Here is a 16396-nt window from a genome sequence, read left to right as displayed (position 1 = left end):
GGCAGCGGGCCGCAGCGCAGATTGAGTCAGGCACGCGCGAGGGCAGCCCCCGAGGGCCATCCCAGAGGCCCCCGCGCCGCCGGGGTCCTAACAGGCTGCCCCGGCTTCCGCCGCACGTGGCTGCAGAGCGATGCCCAAATCCAAGCGCGACAAGAAAGGTTGGCGAAGGGGACTTTGGGACCCGGTGGGGAGTGCCGCCGGCTGGTTGTCAGCTGCGGTGGGGGCTTCGAGAGGACGGAATGGGACGCCGGGACCTCCGCAAGGAGCTCCGTGGGCTCGCTGCGAGCTGGGATGGGGGCTTCGGGGCGGCGGGAGCACCGGAGGGGGCTGGAGGCTGGTCGGGTCAAGGGAGCGGAGACTGCTTTGCCCGGCATCCACAGCTCTTCCAGAGCCAACTGAGCCGGGAAACAGCCTCTGAATGCCCAAGCTGCCCGATCTCGTTCTGGTCCACCCCTCCGACCTCAGCCTTTTCTCAGCTTTCTGGGCTCCCTCCACCCTGGCCGCCTTGCCTTTCCTTCAGCACAGGCTTGTTCCCTGGCTGTTTTTACTTGCAGTTCCCTCTGACTGGCGTGCTTCTGCTCTGATCTTCACATAGCTGGCTCTTTCTCAGTTGTCAGTTCGTTCATAGGGCACTTCCTAAGGAAGCATTCCTGATTACCTTTTACTGTGGTGGCTTCCCTCTCACCTCGGCTCTCTAGCACATTCACTCAACAAATATTTAGGGGCCTGACACACTTTAGGCGTTGGAGGAAGCAACAGTTACAACAAGGAAGGCCTAGAACACTCATTGAGCTTAATATTTTAGTCATGGGAAATATATCCCCCCAAAATACGAAAAGTCGAATAAATGAAGTCGGATAATTATAAGTCCCATGGAGAAAAAGTGAGAGGAAGAGGTGATAGTATTTTATATAACGTGGCCAGAGAAGGTCTCTCTGATGAGGGTAGCACATGAGCCAGAGGTCCTGAAACAGGAGCATGTTTGATACGTTGTGGGACTAGACGCCAGTGTGGCTGGAGCAGGGTGAGCAAAAAGAAGGGAGAAGAATTGGGCCGAGTGGGCAGGCTTTAAAAGCCTTTGCAAGGAATTGATTTTCACACCCAGGTGAAACAGGATGAGAGAGCCTGAGCAGAGGAATGACGTGGTTTAAGTTTACTTTTAAAAGTAAAAGTAGCTCTAGTTGTCATGTTGAGAATAGGCTGGGGAAGGTAGGAGCAGTGGGCAAGGATGGAAGTAGTGAGACCAGCAGTAATCCAAGAGAGCACGATGCTGACTTGGTCCTCACCTGTAGCTGTGGAAATGATGGGCGATGGAGAGCTGTATTTTGTTTTCCCTCCTGTGCTGCACATGCCCCTGACTGGTGTGATTACCTTTCTGTGTGTAATGCATGTGTGCCTTGTGAAGAGGCACTGTGAGTGCCAATCAGGATGAATAAGAGGTGGCCCCCTCCTAGGGGCACCCAGGGCTTTGCATTTGATGCTGTGTTTAGTGTGGAATGACTGGGTTCTGAGGGGGGAGTACTGGTCAGATTTGGCAAATGCCAAACCCCTCTGGGTAAAGGACAAATTGGGCCCCAGTAAAGGTGTTTGTCTCCCCCCAGAGAGGCACTGCTGCACCTGTGGGTCCAAACTGCAAAACAAGGTGTGGCAGAGGAGATACAGTCCCCAGGCTCATCATTCCATGCAGAGGCCAGCCAGAGATGGTCTCTGTGCACCTTGGCCAAGAGCAGAAAGGGACTGAGTCAGCCAGCAGGCTAGGTGTGCCACTGAAAGCACTCCAAAAGCAGGAACGAGTCCTGTCCCCACACATCAGGAGGGGTTTTTAGATTAGCCTAAGAATGCTAAGGAGCACCTAGTTTGTCTAAGCAACAGAAAATATATCAAGGGATCTCCAGGCTCAGGAACACTGGAGAGTAGGCACTCTGAGGACCCTGGGAATAGCCTTGCATGCCAGAATAGTGGCGCCTTTCCTCAGACTGGCTCGGGCCAGCTGAGCTGCCTGAGGAGAGAAGAAAAAGTCCCCAGGGCATCCAGGTTTGTCTCTCATCCTCTCTCCTTTTTCTTCTTTGTATTAGTTTCCTTAACCAAAACTGCCAAGAAAGGTTTGGAACTGAAGCAGAACCTGATAGAAGAGGTAAGAGCTTGTTCTTTTTATTTTCCCAGACCTTGTGTTTGGTTTATGAAGGTGGGTGTAGGGCTGCCTGTCAGGGAAACGTACTGTTAAAAAAACACCAGCTGCCAATCCCAGGCCTTTTTCCTCTAGCAGCAGCATCAGCAAAACCTCCCACAGCAGCGAGTCCCAGTTTTGATTGAGCTCTTACTCTGTGTCCTGCTCTGTGCTGAGCGTTTCACATGTGTCATTCCACTCCATCCTCACAGCATCCCCATGGGGTAGGTGGGAGGTGACGTTATCGCTGTTGTGCAGGTGGGTAGCTGAAGCTCACAGAGCTCAGTGAGCCTGCCCAGTGTCAGAAAGCTGGGGAGTTGCCAGTTACAGGTAAATGCACCAACCCGCTGTCTGCACTGCTTCGGGTTGCGGGCTGGGTGGGAGCAGCATCTTCTCCTGCACAAAGATTCTGTTTTCTTGAGACCACCTTATCATGGCTGCACCCAGCAACGGGGGCAGAGCAGGGCCGATGAGCTGCCTCCCCTTATGAGTAAATAATGGCTTTCTGTGCTTCCGTGTAGCGGGAGCCTTCCTAGTATAACTGAGTATTTCCAGGTTGTCAACAACTAACACACAAGGCAAAGAGAGGTGGCAGATTCCACTGTTGGCCACAGATAAGTCAGAAATTTGGGAGGACTGGGATCTTGACCCATGGCTCAGCTTGCCCTGCACTTTGGGGTCACACCCGCTTTGCCTCAGGGGAGCCGGTCCCTAGTGATCCTGGCTTCAGTAGTGGAGGTGAGGGGGAGACAGCCACAGTAGAGGCCTGCAGCTCCAGACTTCCACAGTTGTAGAATTTAGAGCAGATTCTTTCCCATCTGGGGCCAGAGTATTGCCCAACTCGTCCTGCGCCTTGAACTCCAGAGCCCCATGAATTGTCCCGCAGCTTCGGAAATGTGTGGACACGTACAAGTACCTTTTCATCTTCTCTGTGGCCAACATGAGGAACAGCAAACTGAAGGACATCCGGAACGCCTGGAAGCACAGCCGGTGAGCAGTCAGTGGAACGAGGGCCCTTTGGAATGGGAAGGGGCCAGGCTGCTCTCAAATATGGGGCAGGTATTGACCCTTGGGTACCTGGTACCTTGATAAGGACAAAGTGCCGCTCCCGCTGACGGACACTTGTTAACTGTTAAAGCTGGTGTTGCACTGAGCTCCTTGGGGGATAGGACTTGGTAGTTGCTCAGGGAAGGTCTGAGCAGTGATCTCTCCAGGAGAGGCTCCCTTGACCCTGGGGTCTGATCCTTTTAGGAACATCTCAGTTTTAGAATGTCAGTCCAGTCATGCGCTGCATAACAGCATTTCAGTCAGCAACAGACTACGGATGTGACGGTGATCCCGTAAGATTAGTACTATGTAGCCCAGGTGTGTAGTAGGCTATACCATCTAAGTATGTGTAAGTACACTCTAAGATGTTGGCACAACAACACAATGCGCCTAACGACGCATTTCTCAAAACATATCCCCGTCGTTGTGACACATGACTATATGTGCTATGGGATGCACACATGACTTGAGAACAGGCTGCACGAGCCGTGTGGCAAGTACCTATCCTTGGGCTGGATTTATGACAGTGCTGGGGGTGACTCTGGTCAACTCTTGCTGGGTCAGCTCTGGTTCAGACCATTAAATGTGCCTCTTCTGCACATCCAGATGAGGCGGGCAGGGGGGCAGGCTCACATAACAGTGACAGTGGGGCTGCTAGACAAAATATTGTGAATGTCGAGGTCTGTGGGGAGGAGAAATAATGAAAGGGACCCTGGACTGGGGACAGAGAACGGGCAGGGATGTGAGGCAGAAGTGGGAGACTGAGGCCACGCCTCCTGCTACAACAGCTGGGCCTGGGCTCTGGCTCCGAGGACTGGAGCTGGTTCCCATTAAATGCAAGGAGGGCCAGGCAGGGCACTCCATTCATGGACCCCTCTTTTTCTCTGTAGGATGTTCTTTGGCAAAAACAAAGTGATGATGGTGGCCTTGGGTCGAAGCCCGTCTGACGAGTACAAAGACAACCTGCACCAGGTGAGGCTGGCGCTTACAGGAGGGGCTGGGGCCAGGCCACGCGGGATCAGGGAGGGCGACGCCTGGCTTAAAGCTGTGGTTGTCCTTTAACCTCCATACACGCAGTAGTACCCTTCCCAGCTGTGACAACCAAAAATATCTACAGATGTTGCCAGATGTTCCCTGCGGAGGGGTGCAAAATTGTCCCCAGTTGAGACCCACTGCTCGGTGACCGAGCCCACCCTGCTTTTGTTTCCTAGGTCAGCAAGAAGTTGAGGGGGGAAGTTGGTCTCCTTTTCACCAATCGCACTAAGGAGGAAGTGAACGAGTAAGTGTTTTGAGGAGTGGTGAGGATTCCAGGAAAGGAATAATCCCGGGACTTTATGCAGTGGAGGCATCAAGGAAAAACCTGTTCCTAGACCCCTGTTACTGCGTCTCTACTCTCTAGGACGGTGCTCCAGGCTGGCTGCCGGCCAGCAGCAGAGATGGACTGGGAGGGGGCCTAGGCAAGGCCCAGGGGGAGCCTGACTTCAGGGGGCTAGTGGGCCAGTCAAAAACCTCCCCTCCTAGTGGCTGGCCCCATGGCCGAGTGGTTAAGTTCACGCGCTCCGCTGCAGGCGGCCCAGTGTTTCGTTGGTTCAAATCCTGGGCGCGGCCATGGCACTGCTCATCAAACCACGCTGAGGCAGCGTCCCACATGCCACAACTAGAAGGACCCACAACAAAGAATATGCAACTATGTAAAGGGGGCCTTTGGGGAGAAAAAGGAAAAAAATAAAATCTTTAAAAAAAAAAAAAAAACCTCTCCTCCTACCACTTCTCTTCCCCGTCAGGTGGTTCACGAAATACACAGAGATGGACTATGCCCGAGCTGGGAACAAAGCAACTTTCACTGTGAGCCTGGAGCCGGGGCCCCTGGAGCAGTTCCCCCACTCCATGGAGCCACAGCTGAGGCAGCTGGGCCTGCCCACTGCCCTCCAGAAAGGTATGGGGAAGTCCCTGGAGCTGAAGGGTTACAGCTTAGAGGCCAGGAGCACAGGCTTCCAAGCCCACAGGCTGCTCTCCCCTCCCTGGCTGAGCAGGTTGTTTCTGCCAGCCTCCTTTCTCTCATGGGAAAATGGGGCTGGGAGTGCCCACCTCACAGCTGGGGGCAAAGTGGATGGTGACTTGGAGCCAGAACACAGCACTGCGGGGCAGGAGGGAGGCAGTCCCTGCCCTGAAGACCCTCCCGGCAGCTGAGGTGCTGACGGGTCCCTACCCTGGCGTGTACTGGAGTTGGGGGAGGGGTGGCCAGCCAGGTTCCTCCCAGCTCTGGGCAGCCGGCAGGAAGCTCTGTGTCAGAACTAACTGCTTGGGGCTCCCTTCTCTGCAGGTGTGGTGACCCTGCTGTCTGACTACGAGGTGTGCAAGGAGGGCGACGTGCTGACCCCAGAGCAGGCCCGTGTCCTGGTGAGTCGGCCCCTTCAGGCATCTGCAGGCTGTGCAGGCGGGGCCCCAGACACTTCTGGTCACCCGCGCTCTTCCTGACTCTTGCTGCCCTTTGTCTCTCGCAGAAGCTTTTTGGGTATGAGATGGCCGAATTCAAGGTGACCATCAAATACATGTGGGATGCACAGTCTGGAAGGCTCCAACAGATGGGAGATGAGTTGCCAGAGAGCGCGTCTGAGTCAGAAGAAGAATCAGAGGAAGAAGATGACGGCTGATGGGACTGGGGACCAAGGGGCTCCCAGCCAATCCAAGCGTCATGTCGCCTGGACCCCGGGACCGCCGCCCTTCCCGGGGGACAGCAGTCATTTTGCTGTGGATCAAGATAAGGGAGGGCAATAGGGACAGACTGTTGTTCTATAAAGAATAAAACTGTCACCAGGGTGTCTCCCTGTAGACAGCAAAAGCGATGTCCCTCAAAAACAAGGCCTTTGGGTTTGGCCTTTTCTTTGGATTCCCAGGGTTCCCACTGTTCACCTCACAGCCAGCTTCCAGCACTGGCTCCCGCATGTCCACATCGGCCATGCAGCTCTGGGGACATGAGAGCAGCCAGCAGGGCTGGGCCTTCTCCCTTCTGGCCTTCGGTGCCCCTTGCTGGAAATGGGGATTTGCTGAGAACAGGCCCCCTGGCTGCACTTGGCTGCCCTACACACGTGCACACGCACACACTCCTAAGCCAGGGCTGAGGGTCACAGGGGACTAGAAGACAGGAGGCTTCAGCTGAGACAAGAGTGAAGCCACCGCTGAAGTGGAGAGTGTGTGTTGAAAATGTCACCCAGCGTCCTGGGAGGTTTTATTCTTTTTTTTTTGTTCCTTTTTCTCCCCAATGCCCCCCAGTACATAATTGTATATTCTTCATTGTGGGTCCTTCTACTTGTGGTATGTGGGACGATGCCTCGGCGTGGTGTGATGAGCAGTGCCATGTCCGCGCCCAGAATTCGAACCAATGAAACACTGGGCCACCTGCAGTGGAGCGCACGAACTTAACCACTCGGCCACGGGGCCAGCCCCCTGGGAGGTTTTATGCTCGGTGCTGACTCTGCTGGTAGGTTTCTGCCCTAGCTGATCTGTTTGTAAATGTTCAGTGAGGGCGTTTCTGAAGGAGAGAAGATCCACGTCGCAGTGCTTGTGTGGCCCCCTTTCTCTGTCATGTGTAGGAGAGTGAGGGCCACCAGCAGCCCTGCTGTCAGGACTCAGGCTGCCTTCAGGACAGGAGGCTGGGGAGGCCCCACCCACTGCCTCTGCCCTTTGAAGATGAGTCCACTCCTGCCCCCTTCTCCCCAAGCCCTCGGGAAGGACAGGCGACAGGCTGCGGGCAGCAGAGGAAACAAATCACCACTTTCCCTCTGGGCTGGGGCTGCGGCCAGGTAGAGAGGCTGCTTTATTCAGACAGGAAACAAGTAGATCGCAGCCCCTGCCTTTTCACATGGGAGGGCAACTGTGAGGATTGCAAGAATATAGGCAGTAGACAGCTCGTGAACAGGGATGATGCGGAAAGACCAGGCTAAATTGCTTAATGCCAGAACTGGCCAGGGCGAGAGAATGAAAGAGGTGACAGGCAGAGGGTGCCCTGGGGCACATCAACTCAGAAGTATATGAAGTAATTGGGAGATTCCTCAGCAACCAGGTTCCAGGCTTCATCGAAGGCCTGCACGACGGCTGGCTCCAGGGGCCCCTCCTCAGCCGCTGCCAAGTTCTGTGCCAACTGCTCCAGGTTGGACATGCCCAGGATGACCGCGTCCCCGTGAGCACCCTGCAAAGGGGCACAGCCAGGGGTCAGGACACTAATGCACAGAGACTCCAGAAACACACTTGCCATGCCAGCCTCGCCCCTGCCAAGAGTTGAGATCTGACGTCTGTTTATGCCCTCTATTGTTCGAGAAAGAACTTATATTGCCTTCAAACAGCTCTAAACTGTGCCAAAAAGTGACATCAGCAGACAGACCTGAGTTAGAGCTACTCTCCTCAGCCTCTTGGCAGCTGGGTAGACGTGGCTTGCTTACCTGAGCTCTCTGAGCTCCAGACTTCTTTACCATGCAGGGTGATTCCAGGAATTAGAATTTGGTGAAGTCCTTTGGTTCAGGCCGGGCACTTAACAGGTGCTCAAGAAAGGGCAGCCATTGGTATATGATGTGCGGGCCAGACGAAGGGGTCAGGGAACCATGGGGCGGCAGGGAAGCGGGCATCCCCACCAGGGGCACAGAGTGGATGGCCAGGGACGGAACTAATGCCAGGGGACAACAGCATGCAGGGTTCAGAGTCACAGCTGTGCTCATGCCCTGCCACAGGCAGCCGAGGGACTTGGCTAACGGAAGAAGTGTCTGTGAGCGAGTGGCCTCAAATGTAGAAGTGGGATAACCACACTTAATAGGAGCAAGAATGTGTCTAATGTGGCACTTAAGAACCTTCTCTAGGAACAGGATTTCCACCCAGAGACCTATGCCATGGGGAAAGTGCAGAGGAGGAAAACGAGTAATCTCAGAAGTCCCCCAATAATTAGGAGCCTCTCCTTGTTTCCAGTCCCCCTCAACACCTCCAAAAAAGCAAACAGCGGGAGTGGACCCTGCAGGGCCGGCGGGCTTACCTGGAGCTGGGAGTGGTGGTACATCCACCTGAGGACGGCCGAGGTCATGCTGGGGGCGCTGGGTCCATAAGCAGCCTGCAGGGCCTTCTCCATCATGGCGATGGCCTGGAAGTGGGGTTCCTTCCAGTAGCTGAGTAGATGGGGAGGGGGACACGGGTCAGTACCATGGGGCCAGTCCAGGGAGCCACCCCAGCCCAGTGCCTGGGGCACTGAGGGGCCAGCGTCTCCTCGTGGAGGTTTCACTGCCTTGCTTGGCAGAACGCAGGTGGCTTTCTGGGCCCTTCATCAGGCTGTTGTTTTGCAGTCGGTGGTGGGAGTAGAGGGGATGCCGTGGGCAAGAACCCTTACACTTATCGTGCTCACCAGATGTGAACAACGGGACTCCTGAATCAGGACCCAGGAGCAGCTACAGCACCACATCTGTGAGCCCCGGTCACAGACTGGACCCTCGACCAGTCCTGGCTCTGGCCTCGGCTGAGCCACCTGCCTTCACTTTCTGACCTGCTCAGTGAGGAAAGGACACATGCCATGCCAGCCCCAGAAACTGAATGCGACTCATAGAGGAGATAATGGACCTGATGATGCTTTATAAACTGACGAGCAGACAAGGTGGAAACCATCAGCCTGGATCTTCCAGCGTGAGGCCCGGGCCCTGGTGGTGTGAAAGCTCCTGGAGAAACACTGCTTAGAGTGACGGTCCCTAAACCTGGCCGCTGTTCCCAGAAACTCTTGGGGGATGCGGGGGCTGGATGAGGATTTAAATCACAGCTGTGCACACACAGAGACTCCAAATATCAAACACTCCACCGCTTCAAAAGCCCGCGGCCATTTCCACAAACTCACATCGAGTCTCTCGCACGAAGCCTGGGTTGTTGCTCTCCTCCATTAGAGAGAAGATGCCAGAGGGAAGAAAGCTGTAAGAATCTAGAATCGTGCCTCTGAGGAGCGCCATGTGGAAAGGGGGCTATTCCCTGGGAACAAGCACTGTGTTACTTTGATAAACTTTTCAGAATTTAGAAAGTGAAAAAGAAGGAGGAACGCTGTTTCCAGGGCAGCTCGCCTATCCCTTTCGACACTGAGGACAATTTTATTGCCAAGAGTTTACAAAACTAAGACTCCTTGGCCCAAGGAGACAGGGCCACCTAGTTGTGGGGCAGTAGCATGACCCAGGGTTCCCAGGTTCCAATCCAAGGTCCCCTCCCGCTGTGGGCAGGGGGAGTCTTCCCAGGGAGAGACACAGGCTTGCAGACCTGGCACAAGGCCCAGGCTCCACATTCCCAATCGAGGCCCCTAATCCCTCCCAGAGACACATAGAATATTCAGGGAGGGGAAGGGGCCTCAGTCAAACAGATAGGAATGCAGGGGCCCCAAGAAAGCAGCCCCAGGGACGCTCTATGTCATGCTAAGGGGACCCAGGTAACCTCCTGCACTGACGCAGACCCCCAGCTCACCGATTCCTGTAGAACTCGGCCCACTTATACCCAAAGAAGCGGCCCGCAGGCTGTTTCCCGTCCTTGTCCTCGTACTTGTACTTGCCGGTCAGCAGGCCCCCTGCGGAAAGGCTGCAATCAGACCCACTGGCCCGCACTGCGCCCAGAGGCTGCTCTGGACTGGGGAGGATGGTGGGAGACCCCGGAGGGATGAAGGACAGCCCAGCCTCTGGTCACACCCGCCCTGCTTCCCAGGTCCTGGACCTGGATTTCCGGTCAGGAGTAGGCAGACACAGGACAGGGCCAGGAACGCCCTCCCCCAGGGGAGCCCGCCCCGCTGCCGCCCGTACCAGCCAGAGGGTTGTAGGCGTAGAACCTCAGTCCAAAGTGCCTCAGGCAGGGGAAGAGCTCCGTCTCCACCCGTCGGGTGAGGGCGTTGTACAAGCCCTGCACGTAGAAGGACCAGGTGGAGTGGGTGCCCATGCCCAGAGGTGGGACCCCAAATTGCTCCTTGGAGAACCTCAGGTCAGACCCTAACAATCCCAGGATATTGACAATCAGGGCACATACTTAGTGGTGGTGGGGGAGGGGGCTAGTGCCCAAGGAAAATTCATTCATTCAGCCAACATTTCTGAGCACCGATGACAGGCTGGACATCGGGCTTCTAACCAGAAGCCCAAAACACAAGGCCCCTACGCTGAGGATTTACTAGTGAGGTAGAGCGTAGACAGGGATCCTCGAGAACAGAGGGAATGACAACACACTTGCTAGGTCCTGTGACCAGTGCCTGGCTCCAAGCAGCTGCCCGAACATGTGCTGAACGAATGAGCAGGAGACAAGCAGAGCTTGACATGACAGGCTCCAATGGGGTGGGGAAGGCTTCAAGAGGGAGAAGCATCCAGTGAGCCTGAGCACTTCTGCCAGGGGACGAGGGGGCAGTGCTCCAGGCTGAGGTGCAGGGTGAGGAAGCGGGAGAGACAGACAAGGGGCCCATGCAGGTGGGAAGAGGAGTCCGGGCTGGAGCGAGCAGGTGCCTGCTGGCCAGGCTGAGGAGCTTGCACATGACCCTGCGGCCACCTGGGAGCCAGCTGCAGGCTGTGAGTAGGGGAGGGGCTGCCACGTGGAGGGCACAGGGGCAGCAGGAGTGGCCCAGGAACGCCGGGATGAGCAGGCGCCCTGAGATGGAGGCCTATGCAGCCCGGCCCTCACCTGGTACACGGTGGGCATGATCCAGCCATTGCTCTTGCAGAGGGTGCAGATCTCAGCCACCTCCCAGGCGGCATAGTTGGAGATGCCCAGCTCCACAAACTTGCCCTGCAGGGGAGGCAGCGGTCACATCCCACCCCAGCAGGAGAGCTGCAAGGGAGACCGGGATGGGACGCCGAGAGGGGGTCTGTCCCCAGCTCCACTCTCCTGGGTAGTGACAGGGCAAGGAGAGCAGTGAGCTCCTCCCAAGCTCAAGGGGCCGCCCTCACCTCCTGGTGCAGCTGGTGGCAGGCACGCAGCGTCTCCTCCACGGGGGTGCTGTGGTCCGGCAGGTGCAGGTAGAAGAGGTCCACCCGGGGACACTGCAGCCGCTTCAGTGATGTCTCCAGCTGGAACCGGACACAGTCAGGCTTCAGGGTATTTTCACCCAGTGGATTGGCCTTGGTGGCGATTTTCACTTTGGGAGGAGAGAGATGGAAGTTGAGGCCAGTTTACCAAACACTGCGAAGGGTCTAGTGTAATGGTTAAGACAGTCCTGGATTCATGTCCCAGCTCTGCAATTACTAGTAGGTCTGTGACCTATTAGTCTGTTACCTTTCCAAGTTACTTAACCTCTCTGAGCCTCAATACCCTCAACTGTAATTTGAGGGACAATTGTACTATTTCATAGAGAGGTCCCGATGATTGATGAGAATGCGGAAGGACGTGCTCATTATGATAACATGCTAACAGTATCACTGCCACCAGGCAGATGGACGCAGCAGGCCTAGAGGAACCCAGCGCTGGGTCACTGCCCTCGAGGACTCACTGTCTAAGGGCACCTACACAGTAAGCGAGGCAGAGATACACCCGAGGGGGCAGAGGCGCCCAGAGCAGAGTCGTGAGGCCCGCCGGGAGTTCAGGGATGACTTTCCTTAAAACCGGAGTCTGAGTCTCCCAGGGAAAGTCAGAGGCCCCCCCAGAAGCAAGGACGTGGCAAGTGAGGAGCCGGGCCTGAGACTCCATGGATCTAGCACACCAGGTCCAGGTGGACGCCGGGCAAGAGAAGGGGCCAGACCGGATGTGAGGGTCTTGAGGGCACCCCGGGGAATCTGGACTTTAGGGGGCCATGGGGAGCCTCTGAGCACTTTTCAGCCAGGGAGCTAAGTGGTCAGCTTTGCACTTTTGAAAGATGCCTCTGAGCGAAGCCCAAAGAAGCCCAGGGCAGGTCTGGAATCGGGCAGAGCAGCAGGGAGAGACTGTGCAGGAACTCAGGAAGACGTGCAAGAGGCCTCCTCTCGGGACCAGAGAAGGAAAGGCAGGGATGCGTTAGAGCAACGTCCCACGGAGAAAAGGCCCGGGTTCTGCCACCTGTGGGAGTCGGGGACTAAGCACTCTTCTCCCTGCCCCCCCAGCGAGATTCCTAGGTGATGCCACTGGTGGGTGACAGGGGCCCTCCCTGCCCTTTTCATGCTCAGAAAGTAACCTCGCAGGCCAAAGGGCAGGCAGTCGACTCCTGGACACGGGGGAGGGCGCAGGCTGAGGACCACTCACTTGCAAGTTTTCCATCCCACCACCTCCTCAGCCTGGGCCCCCAGCCCTTCTGATGTGAATCGAACCTGAGGTTTAAGGAGCCGGGCCCAGCCAGCTCGGGCCTGAAGGAGGGTTGCAGAAGAAAAAACAAGCAGAAAGAAGATCAGAGTTGTCACGGAGAGGCAAGCAGGTGATCTAGAAAGAGTGAGACACCAAGAGGCATGCACATTCCCGTTTCGTTCCCGATGTGCCATGCTGTGAGTCACAGGACAAACCGAGCAGGACTCTCCCAGGAGAGAGGGCCAAGAGCCTCTGAGAGCACTGGCCAGGGTGCTAATTGACACTAATAATAGCCAGTAACACTGCTGAGCCCACCCCAGGCACAGGTCCAGTCCTGAGCAGTTCAAGTGGCCAATGGTGGAGGAGGGAGATTCCCCTCCCCCATACACCATCCCCACTTAGCTACACCCACCTGCTCCAACACCCTGGGCACTCACGTCTCCCCGCCTTTGCACACCCACTGCCCACGCCCACAGGCAGGAATGCCCTCTCTCCTCTGACTCTTCCTGGCAAACTCCTATCAGTTCTTCAAGCTCTAAGGTTCCCTGTTCTGAGCGTTCTTCCACGGCCCCTCCCAGGAAGTGCTCCCTCTGCCGGCATCCTCAGCCAGCTCCAAAATCTGAGCTCCCTGGATCCCGTTAGTGTCAATTTCCCTTTTACAGCCCCAGAGGGAGGCCGGCACAGAGAGGGAGGTTAGTCACCGTGCCACCCCTACTCCCAGATTCGCCAGGCAGAGGCACTGCCAACCGAACAGGGCACCCAGAGCTCCACGGAGAAAAGCCTACGGCCCAGAGCAGGGAGGAAGCCGATTGCCCGCCCATCCCAAATCCTGATCCGGGCTGTGCCAGGGAATGCCAGGGCGGTACGGGCAGGGTTGCTGCAGATGGCCCTGAACGGGGCACAAGCCAGGCACAGGAACGGGGGCCGGGACTGCACAGCGCCAGACCCAATGCAGTGCCCTCTAGAAGGGCTAGCCAAGTCGGTCTCGGCTAGACCAGAGATGGGACGCTGCTGGAGGGAGGCTCCTGGGCTGCCTTCTCCAAGGGAACAGAGGAAAGGAATCAGGACAAAGCCCTGGCCGGCTGATCGGGTCTAAATGTGGATGAGGCCTGAGGAGCTGGGGTTCACAGAGCTGCGGGGTGGCCAGGGGAGCATGGCGCCCTGGGAGGGGGCGAAGGGGTCGGTCCTGACCGCGGCAGGTGCACGGCTGGGGCCGGGTCAGCGCTGCACGGTGCGGGGAGAGGTCTGGGGCCGGGTGCGGGGGCCAGGCCTTACCTTTACAGTCGCCGCCACCCAGCCCGAGCCCCAGGCCGCCCAGGATGGTCTCGGACTGGCCGTCGGTGTAAATGAAGGCCGTGTCTATCTCGGTGTGGCCGCGCTCCAGGAAGGCGCGCACGGCCGCGGCGCTGGCGGGCGCGTCCAAGCTGGTCCCCATCCCCATAGCGCCCAGCACGGTGGCGGGCCGGACGCCGGCGGCCGAGGCGGCCCGCGGCGTAGACAGCAGCCGGGACATGGCGGTGGCAAGACACTCGGACAGCACGGGAGAGGGCTCAGCAGTAGGCGACAGTAGCCTGCCCCGGAGCCGGGCTCTGCTTTAACAGACGGCGCCGGCCCCGCCCACGGGCGCTGGGGGCAGAGGGCAGGGGGAGCGAGGGGCAGATAGAGGTTTTTGCTGAGTCATCGAGTAAGTGTAAGTTCAACTACAAGACAATGTGCGCGGTCTCCATGCCCCACGGCTCCCGCCGAGCTTCGAGGCCGTTCTGCGCTGCCACCGTGTAAGGGCCGGAGGGCTGTGGCCTCGGGCGGGTGACCTGGGTCATGGCCGCAAGGCCGGGATGGGTGAGCCTGTTCCGAGAGTTGCCAGGGCACCCAAGGCTGAGGGCTGGGACTCCGGCGGACTCCCTGCCAGGTCTGCCCACCTCCCTTGGCTTGGCGCCTGAACTGTCCCGGGGTCCCTGTGCCCTCCGGGATGGGGCTCTCTCAGGTGCTCCAGGTCCTGAAATGAAGCCTTGGCTCAGGAGTGGTGGCCCTCGAGGCTGTGCAGCTGCCGTGCGCTCCCAGAGGTCGGCTCTGTGCTGCTCTCCTTGGCACTTGGGGAAAGCTCCAGCCTGCATCCCTGTGCAAGGACATGTTACAGTGTTAGAGGAATGAAACTGTTAGCCTCTAATTCTGTGTCCAAGCGAAGACGCCTTTCAAACATGAGGGCTAAATGAAGACTATGTTCAGACAAACTAAGGTGGAGAGAATTCCCAGGAGCAGTCTTTCGCCATGGGAAATATTTGAAAAAGTTCTTTAGAGGGAAGGAAATTCAGATTTACAGCCCCCAAAATGAAGGGTGCTGGGAATGGTGAATATGTGGCTTAATATAAAGGACTTTTTCTCATGTGTAACCTTTTCAGATCATTGAGTTTTTATAAAGTTAAACATACGCTTCCCCTATGACTCAGCAAAAACCTATGTTCACACAGACAGCTACACACAAGTGTTTATAGAGGCTTTATTTGTAATTTTCGAAACCTGGAAACCACCCACGTGTCCCCCACCGGCAGAATGGGTAAATGAACTGTGCTGTATTCATACAATGGAATGAATTCCTGGTAAACACAGTAACATGGATGAATCTCAACTGTTGAGCCTTTTCTCCAAAGGCTGCATACTGTGTGTTTCCACTTATACCACACTCCTGCCAAGGCAACAGTGGAGAGAAGCTGATCAGTGGTTACCAGGGGCTGCTGGTAGGAGGACAGAAGAATCACGGCTAGTTTTGTGGGGTGATGGAGCTGTTCCATATCTTGATGGTGACGGTAATTACACGACTACACATTCGTCAAAACTTTCAGCCCTGTCTACTATAAAGGGTGAAATTACAACATGTATATTATATATTAACACAGAATTTGAAAAAGAAAGATATTTGGCTGTTTAAAGAAAAAATAATAATGGTGGATTGCTGTTTATTCTAAAAAGGTAGTTTGCAACAAAGATAGAAGTAAAATATATGAAGACCAGAGCACAAAGGAAATGGGATGAAACGGCAGTAAACTGCTTTCAGGTTCTCGTAGTCTATGTGAACTGGTGTACTATTATTTGAAGGTGGACTGTGATAAGAATGTAAATCATTAACCTTAAAACAACCATTGAAAAAATGAAACAAAGAGTTATGGCTAATAAGGCAACAGTAGAGGTAAAATTAATCATAAAAAAATACTGAACTAAGCCAAAAGAAGGCAGATAAAGATGAAAAAAGAAACGAATGGATGGAGCAAATAGAAAACAAATAGCAAGATAAATTTAAGCAAATCATACCATAATTACATTAAATATAAATGATATAACACCTCCCAAGTAAAAGGCAGAGATAGAATGGATAAAAAAAAGCAAAACCCAACTATATGGTAAGTGCTAGAAGCCCACTGAAATATATAAACAGAGATAGGTTAAAAGTAAAAGGATGGACCAAAAATACCTTGACAAAGCTAAGTAAAAGAAAATTGGAGTGGTTATATGAATATCAGACAAAGTAGATTTCAGAACAAAGAATACCAGCAAAGACAACTGGAAATTTCATAACAAAGAGGTTAATTAATCAAGAAGGCGTAGTACTCCTCAAGGTGTATGCACGTATGATGGAGCATCAGAATAAGTGAAAAGAATTGATATAACTAAAGAAGAAATAAACAAACATGCAATTGTAGCTGGAGATTTCAACACTGCGCCCTCCATACAGTCATGCATTGCTTATTGACGGGCGTTTGTTCTGAGAAATGCATCATTAGGCAGTTTTGTCATTCTGCAAACATCGTAGAGTATACTTACAAACCTGGATGGTGTAGTGTCCTACCCACCTAGGCTACACAGTACTAATCTTATGGTACCACTGTCATACATGCGGTCTGCAGTTGACCAAAACATCATCATTTGGCACATGACTGTAATTGTAGAACAGTAATTCAT

At 55.0% G+C, this 16396-nt stretch overlaps 2 protein-coding genes across 3 annotated transcripts; one reads left to right on the top strand and one right to left on the bottom strand.

Annotated features, from left to right (window-relative positions):
• The first annotated feature begins 19 nt into the window (after window positions 1-19).
• Window positions 20-6076, top strand: MRTO4 (MRT4 homolog, ribosome maturation factor). Of its 2 annotated transcripts, none has more exons than XM_014854749.3 (8): window positions 20-158; window positions 2076-2134; window positions 3054-3157; window positions 4105-4186; window positions 4426-4493; window positions 4999-5150; window positions 5538-5614; window positions 5719-6076. In XM_014854749.3, the coding sequence occupies exons 1-8, from the start codon at window positions 131-133 to the stop codon at window positions 5866-5868; spliced, it is 720 nt and encodes a 239-aa protein (XP_014710235.1). In that variant the 5' UTR covers window positions 20-130; the 3' UTR covers window positions 5869-6076. The 2 variants fall into 2 exon arrangements, with proteins under 2 accessions (XP_014710235.1, XP_044625781.1); XM_044769846.2 differs by having other exon boundaries at window positions 3032-3157.
• Window positions 6077-6400: 324 nt separating this feature from the next.
• On the bottom strand, window positions 6401-14219 carry LOC106839790 (aflatoxin B1 aldehyde reductase member 3-like). The gene is made up of 7 exons (XM_014854750.3): window positions 13718-14219; window positions 11140-11327; window positions 10874-10978; window positions 10015-10111; window positions 9686-9785; window positions 8235-8364; window positions 6401-7403 (listed from the first exon to the last, which is right to left on the bottom strand). Exons 1-7 carry the CDS (start codon window positions 13953-13955, stop codon window positions 7236-7238), a joined length of 1026 nt encoding a protein of 341 aa, XP_014710236.1. The 5' UTR covers window positions 13956-14219; the 3' UTR covers window positions 6401-7235.
• Window positions 14220-16396: the final 2177 nt, after the last annotated feature.

This window comes from Equus asinus, chromosome 5 (assembly GCF_041296235.1).
Source record: "Equus asinus isolate D_3611 breed Donkey chromosome 5, EquAss-T2T_v2, whole genome shotgun sequence".
Classification (NCBI taxonomy): Eukaryota; Metazoa; Chordata; class Mammalia; order Perissodactyla; family Equidae; genus Equus; species Equus asinus.
Note: the sequence above shows the minus strand (reverse complement) of the source record. Positions and strands in the feature narration are given on the sequence as shown.

Bases quoted from the DNA above. Each gene is read 5' to 3' on its own strand.
- MRTO4 (XM_014854749.3), top strand. From the start codon at position 131: ATGCCCAAATCCAAGCGCGACAAGAAAG. The intron at 2,135-3,053 runs GTAAGAGCTTGT...ATTGTCCCGCAG, and splicing joins AGCAGAACCTGATAGAAGAG to CTTCGGAAATGTGTGGACAC. The intron at 3,158-4,104 runs GTGAGCAGTCAG...TTTTCTCTGTAG, and splicing joins AACGCCTGGAAGCACAGCCG to GATGTTCTTTGGCAAAAACA.
- LOC106839790 (XM_014854750.3), bottom strand. From the start codon at position 13,955: ATGTCCCGGCTGCTGTCTACGCCGCGGGCCGCCTCGGCCGCCGGCGTC. The intron at 8,365-9,685 runs GTGAGCTGGGGG...CCATCTACTCAG, and splicing joins GCCGAGTTCTACAGGAATCG to CTACTGGAAGGAACCCCACT. The intron at 7,404-8,234 runs GTAAGCCCGCCG...GCCCCTTTGCAG, and splicing joins ACCACCACTCCCAGCTCCAG to GGTGCTCACGGGGACGCGGT.